This window comes from Littorina saxatilis, linkage group LG3, assembly GCF_037325665.1.
Source record: "Littorina saxatilis isolate snail1 linkage group LG3, US_GU_Lsax_2.0, whole genome shotgun sequence".
NCBI lineage: Eukaryota > Metazoa > Mollusca > Gastropoda > Littorinimorpha > Littorinidae > Littorina > Littorina saxatilis.
This window is the reverse complement of record NC_090247.1, coordinates 2,717,341-2,729,840: the sequence shown is the minus strand read 5'-3', so window position 1 is coordinate 2,729,840 and position 12,500 is coordinate 2,717,341. Positions and strand designations below refer to the sequence as shown.

The following is a 12,500-nucleotide window of genomic DNA, read 5'->3' as shown; positions in this document are numbered from 1 at the left end:
TCTAAGAGATTGATAACCCCTATAGGTAGAATAGCAGTTTTGAAATTCTTAATATGTAACCCTCCACCACGGAGTGAGTCACATGTCACCTTTGCATGATTTTCCTATTTGTACATTTTTGTACGAGTTTTTGATGCTCTATCCTGTGGTGAAACCCGTTTTAGAAAAGAGCGAAAACTGTTTGAGTTATAAGTCTGTGACTAAGGTGACCCTCACACTGTTACCAGACACTCCCCGAACTTACATTAAGCCTTACGCTGAACCGCGCGAGGTGACATGCGACTCATTTCGTGGTGGAGGGTCACATATTGCCAAGCTAGTATATTTGTGGATGTTGTTGCCAAACCCTCCAGACAAGTTTGTAAATGATTTACAGACTAGGATTTTCGACTTTGTGTGGAATCGAAAACGTGATCGGATAAGTAGAAATGTTGTAGTTAAAAGTGTTAAGGATGGTGGCCTTGATGTCCCTCACGTTAAGACTTATATGTCAGCCCTTAAATTGACTTGGATACAAAAGTTGAGGTTTACGGTCCACAAATGGAAAGTTATAACAACTGTTTTATATCCTGATGTGGACAACGTACATTGATGTGTGTGGTCCTAGTCTGTATAGTGGTAAACAACATTGTAATAGTTTTTGGAAGGACGTGTTTAATGTTTATGAACAGTTTTGGTATAAAATAGATTTAGAAACCTCCAAATAAATATTAGCAGAACCACTTTTTTTTAATAATAATATAAAGATTGGGAAAAAGACTTGTTTTTTTCAGAATTGGTTTGATAATAATATTTATTTCATTGGTCAGTTGGTTGATGACGATGGACGTTTCTATACCTATAACGAGTTTTGTGAAAAGTATCAAATCAGAACGAACTTTTGTTTGTTATTTAGGATGTGTGGGAGCAATTAAAAACTATATAAGAACGTTTGATATTGTTTTTGGAGAAAAAGAGTATGATTGATGGTATTAAATCCGTGTCAGTCATTCATTCCCAAATAAAAGGAGCAAAATTGTATTATGAAAAATTATTACAGGATGGAAAACGTCCAAATTGTTGTACAAAATGGGAACATACATTAGAAGGCGATGTTGATTGGAATTTTTCTTTTAAGTATGTAAAGAACATCTCTGAAGTGAAACTTAAATGGTTTCAAATACGAGTATTGCATAGGATTTTGGCAACAAATGTGATATTAAAACAAATGGGAGAAGTTGAAGACGTGATGTGTCATTTATGCAGAGATGAGAGGGATAGTATTCAACATTGTTTATGGGCGTGTCAGTATATACAGTCATTTGTGAAGGATCTGTTAAATTTTGTTAAAAATGAATGTCACAATGTTGAGAACTTTTCCTTTAATGAACAGTTTATTTTGTTTGGTATTGATAAAAATATTAAAAGTAGTACGGTGTTTGATTTTATAATATTAAATGCCAAATTGTTTATTTACAAGTGTAAGTATGCAAAAGTTGTCCCTAAACTGGTTGCATTTAAAAGAGATTTGCGAAAAAGATATTTGGTAGAAAAATATTTAAGTAAAATTAAGTGTAATTTATTTTGTCTGGAGTGGTACCCATTTAAACCTCTGATACTATCAAATCATTGATTTTTTACATTTAGTCAAGTGTGTGTTTGCGTGTGTGTTTGTAGAGCGATTGAGAGTAAACTACTATACCGATCTTTATAAAATTTGACATGAGAGTTTCTGGGTATGATATCCCCGGACGATGTTTTCATTTTTTCGATAAATGTCTTTGATGACGTCATATCCGGCTTTTTGTAAAAGTTGAGGCGGCACTGTCACACCCTCAATTTTCAATCAAATTGATTGAAAGTTTGGCCAAGCAACCTTCGACAAAGGCCGGACTTCGGTATTGTATTGCATTGCATTGCAATGCTTGGTGGCTTAAAAATTAATAAATGACTTTGGTCATTAAAAATCTGAAAATTGTAATTAAAATTATTGTTTTAGAAAACGATCCAAATTTACGTTCATCTTATTTTTCATCATTTTCTGATTCCAAAAACATCTAAATAGGTTATATTCGGATTAAAAACAAGGTCTGAAAATTAAATATATAAACATTATTATCAAAATCAAATTTTCGAAATTGATTTAAAAACAATTTCATCTTATTCCTTGTCGGTTCCTGATTCCAAAAACATATAGATATGATATGTTTGGATTAAAAACACGCTCAGAAAGTTCAAACGAAGACAGGTACAGAAAAGCGTGCAGCTATGCAACACAGCGAAACCACTAGTCAAGTTTTGACTAAATGTTTTAACGTAGAGGGGGGAATCGAGACGAGGGTGTGGTGTATGTGTGTGTGTGTGTGTGTGTGTGTGTGTGTGTGTGTGTGTGTGTGTGAATGTGTGTTTCTGTGTGTGTGTGTGTGTGTGTGTGTGTGCGCGCGCACGTGTGTGTGTAGAACGATTCAAACTAAACTACTGGACCGATCTTTATGAAATTTGACATGAGAGTTTCTGGGTATGATATCCCCGGACGTTTTTTTCTTTTTTTTTCTCGATAAATACCTTTGATGACGTCATATCCGGCTTTTTGTAAAAGTTGAGGCGGCACTGTCACACCCCCATTTTTCAATCAAATTGATTGAAATTTTGGCCAAGCAATCTTCGACAAAAGCCGGACTTCGGTATTGCATTTCAGCTTGGTGGCTTAAAAAATTAGTTAATGACTTTGGTCACTAAAAATCTGAAAATTGTAAAAAAAATATTTTTTTATCAAACCATCCAAATCTACGTTCACCTTATTCGTCATTATTTTCTGATTCCAAAAAGATATAGATATGTTATATTTGGATTAAAAACAACCTCTGAAAATTAAAAATATAAAATTTATGATCAAAATTGAATTTTCTAAATCAATTTAAAAACACTTTCATCTTATTCCTTGTCGGTTCCTGATTCCAAAAAACATATAGATATGATATGTTTGGATTAAAAACACGCTCAGAAAGTTAAAACGAAGAGAGGTACCGAAAAGCGTGCTATCCTTCTCAGCGCAACCACTACCCCGCTCTTCTTGTCAATTTCACTGCCTTTGCCACGAGCTTTGGACTGACGATGCTACGAGTATACGGTCTTGCTGAAAAATTGCATTGCGTTCAGTTTCATTCTGTGAGTTCGACAGCTTGACTAATTGTTTTATTTTCGCCTAAAGCGACTTGTTCTTTAATGCTTGAAGATGCATATAGCATAGTCTTGTATGTCTCATGGTATTTGATGTTGATGTCTGATGCTGTTGTCATGTCATATATGTACCACCAAAAAAATAAGAACATGTTAAAAAAATAAAAAAATAATTGACTAAATGTAAAAACACGAAACCCCGTTTATTGCAAATTATGTTCCCAATAAGTATGTACATGATATTGACTGAGACAGCACCGTCTCGGTTGACGGGTTTCAGTCAGCCAGGACACAGTCTTACTATGAGTGAAGACTTTTAGTTTAGAGTTAATGTTTAGGCGGACAGATTGTCTAACTGTTTTGATATTGCTTTAAGCTACTATTTGTTGAAAGGCTTTTTTAATGTCATTCAATCCCCTGACTAAAAGCAAAGAAAACAAAAAAGCTTTATCTATTGCTTTAATTACCAACGCTTCAAACCGCAGACAATCTGAAGGCACACAGCAATTAAAAAACATCGAGCACGTCCCAACTGTAATTACCTTCGATAGATCAGCAGATGTTTCGATTCGGTTTAGAGCCACGTGTGCTTCGACTGGACAATATAAAAATAAAGGGAGACCAAGGGGAACAGTCAACAGACGACTCTTCGCGGATAACTGTTTATCATGGCGTGTTCTATTCGCTGGCTTCTTCTGCTGCTGCAGGTTCTATCCGCTGCGACTGTAAGTTTAGATTAAAAAACTTTAAAAAAAATTCAAATTCTGGCTACAATTGTTTGATGTTCGTTTGTTTTGACCGTTTTAATACAAATGCGCGTTTGGGTGTATATGATTTGAGTGGATGCCTTTTTCAACCCCCAAACATCAGGATAAATTGCAAACCTTCGGTAGGGGAAAGGCTCCGAACATGGACCACCTCTCGATCGGACAAACTAACGGTGCTAGAGCGCTCAAAACAATTTCATTCGCAACATTGACCCTCTCTGGGTAACCCGAACAAGTCAAAACTATTGCGGACGCACAAACCACAAAACCGTTAGGCTTTTTACATTTTTTTTTTACACTTCTGGCAGCGTTCACTCTAAATTTGACAATTAAAACGGACTAGTTTCTGTCCATGTATATACACACACTTTTTGCATTATACGACAGCTAAGACCGTAATTGTTACATTTTAGTAGACTTTGCACCGTCTTTCTAGTGCAAACATAAATAATGACAACATCTTAAAGTATGCGCGGTTTCTAAATATGACCACCTTACAAAATTAACAGAAAACAAAAACTAAAAACTGGTTTCAGTTATGCATTAAGAAGCTTGCTGAAAATAACCTATAACCTGCCCTCAAGCTTTCAAAAAAGATGTCAAACAGTCTTCTTAACGTGAAAGTTGATAACTTCATTTATTTTCCCTTTGATTTTGATAAGTTTCTCTTGTTTCTTGTTGTGCTTTAAATAATGTTCTCATCGAACCGAAACAAATAAATCTTAAGCACATTTGAATTAGTCTGACTCGCACACTGAGTCGTATCATGTTATTTTGAAGTGTACTGGGCTTTTTACAATGATTTGTGATGGCCTCTTCACTGGCCCATATTAGGCGCATAGACTCCTAATATAGACCAGTTGTCAATGTTTCTGTATTTAATTTTTGGTGAATGCCTTTCAAAGATAAGTCGCTTTATTGAGACCTAACGATGAACTAAAGCGAGAACAATTAGCCGGCACAAAATGAAACGTTTTTTTGCTCGAAAACAGGCTAGTTATCAGCATGAAACAAAATGCTCTTTATATTTGGGGCCCTTCCCCTAAATTGTTGTATTCTGTAGTCTTGATTCTGTTTATAACTTGCAGCAAGATTCCAGTAATACTTCCGCAGTCATCCCGGCGAAGGACGATGCAATGGCAATGGCGGAACATCCCCTCCTGTCCTATCTGGCGAGGAAAGTGGACAACCTTGAGCAGAAGGTCATGGCACAGGAAGAGTTTCTGTCTATGCGCTTCGCGGAGTTCATGATGCAGAGTATGTCTAGCTTTTCTTTTTATTGTTTATTTTTCTTGCTTTTGTTTCTATAGTGTTTATATTTCTGGCCTTTTATTTCAATTCGTTTATTCTTCTGTTTTGCTTCTATTTTTCTGACGACATTGTTATTAACTTTTGATATACGATGTTTAATGAAATGTTTCATTTTATCTGTCTTAATGTGATGTCTCTTTGTATTTGCGAGGCAAGCCTAAATGCAAAGTCCTGTTTTAAAACTGATACTAACTGGTTTATTAGTGGAAGGGCTCCTAATATGGACCGGCTCCTAATATGGACCACCTCCTGTTCTGACAAACTAACGGCGCTAGTAAGAGCGCTCAAAAAAGTTTTATTCGCTGTATTCACCCTCTCTGGATAACTTGCACATGTCAAAAGGTTGCAGAAACACAAATCTCAAAACCGTTAGGCTTTTTCTCTTTTTTTCACTTTTGCCAGCGTTCACTCTAAATTTGCTGCCTAAAATGGACTCGTTTCTGTCCACAGCCAAAGCTTTTAGCACACACAAATTTCTATATATGACAGCTAAGACCGTATTTGTTACATTTTAGCGGGTTTGACCCCGAGTTTCTACTGCAAACAGAAAATAATTGCAAAATCTCAAAGGATGTGCGAGTCCCCTAATATGGACCACCTTCAACAAATCGAAGAAAAAAAAGTTAAAGGTTATTTTCATTAATTCATTAAGAAGCTTGCTGGAAATAACCTATAACTAGCCCTTGAGATTTAAAAAAGAAATAACAAAAAGTCTTTTTTTCGTGGAAGTTGATAATTTCACTTATTTTCACTCTGTTGTTGATAAGCTTCTTTAGTTTCCTGGTGTGCTTCAAATAATGCTCTAATCAACCCGAAACAGCTAAATCTAAAGCATATTTTAATTAGTCTGACTTGTACAATAAGTTGTATCATGTTATTTTGAAGTATAGGGAGCTTTTTACAGTGATTCGTGAAGACCGCTTCACTGGTCCATATTAGGCACCCAGGCTCCTAATATGGACCATTTGTGATTTTTTCTGTATTTAATTTTTGCTGAATGTCTATCAAAGCTATTTCACTCTAATTAGGCCTAACCGTTAACCTAAGAGAGAAGGACTACCAAACACAAAATGAAACTTCTTCGGAAGAAAACAAGCTAGTTATTAGCATGAAACAAAAAGTGGTCCATTTTAGGAGCCCTTCCCCTAATGCTTTTGTTCTTCTTTCTGGCTCTCTTGTGCCCTTCTTTCCTTCTTCCAAAAACATTGATGCCGACTGTGATCTTTATTGTTTCTTCCGTTTGCTCTTCATCTGTACATTTAATCCTTTCTTTTTCTTCCCTATTAACACAATTATTGTTCTATGTATCTCTGTTCGTCAGTAAGTGGCACTGAGGTTAAGTGAGTGAGTGAATAACAGGTGAGCCATTGAATAAAATAGTTGAATGAGTGGCTGACTCAGGGAATACAATGTACTGCTTGATAATATCATATGTGTATTAATTCGAACAAAGATCTAAGAACATATCTACAGAATTATTAAAATGTTCACATCAAACTAAACATGTGTGTGTGTGTGTGTGTGTGTGTGTGTGTGTGTGTGTGTGTGTGTGTGTGTGTGTGTGTGTGTTTGTATGTGTGTGTGTGCGCCTGTGTTATTTTTTCTTGTAGAAGGAACCGGTAAGTTGTTTTTTTACCATCTTTTCCTTATCAGAGTTTTACACCATTTGTGTGTTCGTGCGTGTGTGTGTTTGTTCGTGCGTGTGTTAATGTGTGTGCGTGTGCGCGCGGGCGTGTGTGTGTGTGTGTGTGTTCATGTGTGCGTGCTCCGTGTGTTCCTCATTTTCTGTCTATCGCTCTATTCTGCTGGCTTTAGGTTTAGCTTGTGCGTACGCCTTTATGCGGTCTCCAATTTACATATTTTTTGGCGGAGGGGAAAGTGTCCAACATTTTTGTTGTTGTTGTTGGGGGGGGGGGGCATCTTTTTCTCATGAGTGTGTGTGTGTGTGTGTGTGTGTCCACTTACTTTCCAAACCATGCGTGCATCCTACAGTGGACGGCAAGTGGTCAGAGTACGGACAGTGGCTTCCGTGTTCTCGCAAGTGCAACGGGCAATCTTTCCGCTTCCGTCACTGTAACAACCCCCTGCCCAGCAACGGTGGCAAAGACTGTGTGGGACCCAGCACGGAGATGATGCCTTGTAGCACACAGTGCCGTAAGATGGCTGCATTGTCATTGTTTTTCTTGTTACACCCCCGTGTAAAACGGGATGTACAGGTTGCACTCTGTCTGTCTGTCTGTCTGTCTGCCTAACTTAGATAAGATCTCTAATACGTATTCTTTTCGATTCAGAATGATAGTAGTAGTAGTAGTAGTAGTAGTAGTAGTAGTAGTAGTAGTAGTAGTAGTAGTAGTAGTAGTAGTAGTAGTAGTAGTAGTAGTAGTAGTAGTAGTAACGGGCGCGCAATGGCCTAGTAGATAAGACGCCGGCATCCCAAGCGGAAGGTCGTGGGTTCGAATCCCGGGGAAGACAGCTAGAGAGTTGAAAAAAATACACCCTCTCCCCCCCCGGACACAAAAGATGTATGAGACACACAGAGCCGCAAACTCAACGTTAACACTCTTCACCCATTGTCCCTTGCAGTGACGTCAGAAGCAGAGGTACGCTTGGTCGGAGGGTCTCGTGCGTCAGAAGGGAGACTGGAGGTGTTCGAGGCTGACCAATGGGGGACGATCTGCGACAGAAACTTCAGTTACAGTGACGCCAAGGTTGCCTGCCAAATGTTGGGCTATCAGTGAGTTGTCTCTTAAAGGCTGCCATATTCGTAGCGTTCATTAATTAATTCATATTTTTTGATGAAGCAAGGAGACCACTTTCTCTTCTCAGCAGATTTAATGGCATTGACAGCTTTAGACGGGTTTACTTCCATCTTTTTTGCCATTGTACGCAACCGCGCTTTGACTGTCTCCGACGCCATCTTTGGTTTACGAAACGTCAACGGTCTGTGTTGACGGTCTAATAATAGCCCAAGTCCTGGAGAACTGTTGCTAAACAATGTAATAAAGAATTAATTATTTCTCGTAATTGGTAAGGACTTCAAACCTAAAACTTTGCAGGAAGCTTAATTTATAGGCCTACATCCCCGCAACGATGGGAAAAGCCCTGGAAGTAATTAAACTAATTAAATAGGACTATATGTCAGCCTTTAATGATATAGGGCAAGGCAAGGCAAAGCACATTAATTTCAGAAAACTCCAGGGTTACATGAATTTGAGGAAAAACATATACTACAAAAACAATACAATTATGGACCGGTGTCACGAACTGAAAACTCTGCCTGAACAATCCCTCTCAATGCGGTCAATGCGCATGCGCTAACATGGGGAAATTAATCAGGTCGTGAACAACCTAACCCTAACCCTAACCCTTACCCTAACCCTAATCCTAACCCTTACCCTAACCCATGGTTCGTTCGGTCAAAGGGTCGCATTTTTTAAGTCAAAGATTGGCGCATGCGCATTGACCGCATTGAGAGGGATTGTTCAGTTCGTGACACCGGCTCCTGATATGGACCACCTCCTGTTCTGACAAACTGACGGTGTTAGAGCGCTCAACACAACTGATTTCATTCCCCGCATGGATAACTTGCACGTTACGCTTATCGGTTAACTAAAGAGAGACCAACTACCAAGCGCAAAATGAAACTTCTTAGCAAAAAAACAAGCTAGTACCAGCATAAAACAAAAAGTGATCCATATTCGGGCCCCTTCCCCAATTAGAGAAGTTATGGTATCGCCGAACAACGGAGTTACTAACACGAGGTAAGACAGGTGTGCGCGTGAAAAGTTTGAGTCTTATTCGAACATTACAAAATGATTCGTGAACACCGTACAAAGTTGATCAAACCGAATGAAAGTGATGAAGGGAGGTAAATTGGCATCGTGGAGACATAGCTTTTCGTTAAATTGTCGACGATATTTACAATGTTTTGAATTGTGCTAGCAAACCCAGTCTGATCTGCGGGTCTGGTCATCATGCGTTGTTTTCGTAACTTCTGTATAAAATGATATAAACCTTCAGCAACGAACAAAAAGAAAAGAAAGAAAGGTTGGAAAAATGAAGAATTACGATACAAACGAACACAGGCAGAAGTAAAGGAAGAAGGAACAAAATGTGATCCAAATTTAATCAAAACGTCATCGTTTTCTCATTAGGATGAACAGGTAAGCAGCAATACCGAGATCGGTTCTTTTGATGATGACGATGCTGGTGCCGCTGACGATGATGGCAAAGATGACGACAATGATGACGACAATGATCATTAGGTGTCTTTCCATTCAGGCAAACCCCTGTAGTACTAGGAGCGGCATATCACGGGGAGGGGAAAGGACCCATCTACTACTTCGATCTCATGTGCAAGGGAACGGAGAAGGACATCTTCCATTGCCCCGGCGCTCTCAAGGCTGACATCAACATGGAATGTCGTCACGACAATGACGTCAGCATCGACTGCGAGCCTATGAAACCAAGGACTGCACGTATAGGTTGGTTTGAACATACCATAAAAGAGAGAAAGTTCATCCTCATTTATAGGTTTCTAATGCACAACGCAACTACACACTCAAAGCATTTCACCCGTGGTCAAGAAGTGTTCAATATTAACTCTGTCCATCAACAATGTGGTTATATCCTCTGAACATGCAATTACATTTTAAGGAATGAATTAAATATTTAAAGTCAATTTGATTGCTTTTCACCGCGATTTGTTTCACCACACTACCACATTTCTCACTGTATGTAAAGTTATGTACCTTTCATCAGATTTCTTGAATTCGGGACCCTCTTCTTTAATCTTGTCTCACACGTTAAAAAAACCAAAAAGGGATCTATCTTCACACGTTCATAATTGCATTTGTCATCTTAAAACACGGTTCTTGTTAGCTATAACTTTACCAGTCGACGTGGAATTCTCCTGATATTTTGGCCAGAAGATCCATCAAAGATATATGCACAGCCTGGCGGTCACCTTACGATTATATTTGTTTTCTGATGATACGACGAAGTCACCGAGAGAGACTTGGGAGAAGTGACACAATGTTTTTTGTGACGTCTTCTCCAACTAGATTTTGCTTATGACGTCAGATATGACGTCACATTTTTCTTTCAAACCTTGTTCGTTCCGTGTTGCGTCTGCTTTTTGTTATATTTAGTCAAGTTTTGACTAAATATTTTAACATCGAGGGGGAATCGAAACGAAGGTCGTGGTGTATGTGCGTGTGTGTGTGTGTGTCTGTGTGTGTGTGTGTGTAGAGCGATTCAGACTAAACTACTGGACCGATCTTTATGAAATTTGACATGAAAGTTCCTGGGTATGAAATCCCCGAACGTTTTTTTCATTTGTTTTATAAATGTCTTTGATGACGTCATATCCGGCTTTTCGTGAAAGTTGAGGCGGCACTGTCACGCCCTCATTTTTCAACCAAATTGGTTCAAATTTTGGTCAAGTAATCTTCGACGAAGCCCGGACTTCGGTATTGCATTTCAGCTTGGTGGCTTAAAAATTAATTAATGACTTTGGTCATTAAAAATCTGAAAATTGTAAAAAAAAATAAAAATTTATAAAACGATCCAAATTTACGTTTATCTTATTTTCCATCATTTGCTGATTCCAAAAACATATAAATATGTTATATTCCGGATTAAAAACAAGCTCTGAAAATTAAATATATAAAAATTATTATCAAAATTTAATTGTCGAAATCAATTTAAAAACACTTTCATCTTATTCCTTGTCGGTTCCTGATTCCAAAAACATATAGATATGATATGTTTGGATTAAAAACACGCTCAGAAAGTTAAAACAAAGAGAGGTACAGAAAAGCGTGCTATTCTTCTTAGCGCAACTACTACCCCGCTCTTCTTGTCAATTTCATTGCCTTTGCCATGAGCGGTGGACTGACGATGCTACGAGTATACGGTCTTGCTGAAAAATGGCATTGCGTTCAGTTTCATTCTGTGAGTTCGACAGCTACTTGACTAAATATTGTATTTTCGCCTTACGCGACTTGTTGTCTTTTGTGTTCTTGTTTTTCCTGATGAAGCTTCCATAAGCGAAAATTCGTACCGTCTTGTCTCGTTCTTGTATTGGTGAGTACAGTATTCCTTTGTTTTTTTAACTTTGTTCATCTTACCACAGTCACTTCGTTGTTTAGACGTCAGATATGTTACTTTGGAATACAGGGCCTAGACTAGAAGTCTTGGTTTATTCAGTCAGTGTCGTTTGTCATTAACATCATACCGACATGCTTTTCTTTTTCATTATGTTCTCCTCAGATTCCGCGCTAAAGGTGATAGCAGCCCGCCTGTCCGGGGGATCCAGACCCACGAAGGGACGACTGGAGGTACAGGTTAACAACAGTACATGGGGAACTGTCTGTGACGACCATTTTGACACCAAAGACGCAATTGTTGCCTGCAGAATGCTGAACATGATTAAAGGGTCAGTCTTTCTTTATATTGGAACAAAAAGCGAAGTTAAAAAAAACAAAATAAGAAGTCGCGTAAGGCGAAAAGACAACATTTAGTCAAGCTCAGTCAAACTCACAGAATGAAACTGAACGCAAAGCATTTTTTTCTGCAAGACCGTACTCTCTTAGCATCGTCTGTCCACCGCTCGTGGCAAAGGCAGTGAAATTAACAATACAGAAAAGCGCGGTAGCTGTTGCGCTGAGGAGGATAGCCCGCTTTTCAATATCTCAATTGTTTTTAACTCTCTGAACGTGGTTTTAATCCAAACATATCATATCTATATGTTTTCTGAAACAAGAACGGACAAGGAATAAGATGAAATTGTTTTTAAATCGATTTCGGAAATTTCATTTTAATCATAATTTTTATATTTTTAATTTTCAGAGCTTGTTTTGAATCCGAATATAACATAATTATATGTAGTTTGAATCAGAAAATGATGCAAAATACGATAAACGTAATTTTGGATCGTTTTATAAAAAAATAATTTTAATTACAATTTTCAGATTTTTAATGACCAAAGTCATTAATTAAATGTTAAGTCTCCAAGCTGAAATGCAATACCGCAGTCCTGCCTTCGTCGAAGATTGCTTTGCCAAAATTTCAATCAATTGTATTGAAAAATGAGGGTGTGACAGTGCCGCCTCAACTTTTACAAAATGCCGGATATGACGTCATCAAAGACATTTATCGAAAAAATTCAAAATAGTTCTGGGGATATCATACCCAGGAACTCTCTTGAAAAATTTCATACAGATCGGTCCAGTAGTTTACTCTGAATCGCTCTACACACAC

The 12,500-nt window shown here is 38.0% G+C and overlaps 1 protein-coding gene across 1 annotated transcript in view; it reads left to right on the top strand.

The window, feature by feature from the left end:
* The first annotated feature begins 7,196 nt into the window (after positions 1-7,196).
* Positions 7,197-12,500, top strand: part of LOC138961386 (neurotrypsin-like) — an 11,944-nt gene continuing 6,640 nt past the window's right edge. Inside the window, exons 1-4 of the mRNA XM_070333002.1 lie at positions 7,197-7,391; positions 7,821-7,971; positions 9,519-9,721; positions 11,511-11,676. Coding sequence (XP_070189103.1) covers positions 7,367-7,391; positions 7,821-7,971; positions 9,519-9,721; positions 11,511-11,676 — 545 coding nt within the window. The 5' untranslated portion in view covers positions 7,197-7,366. The remainder of the gene's footprint in view (positions 7,392-7,820; positions 7,972-9,518; positions 9,722-11,510; positions 11,677-12,500) is intronic.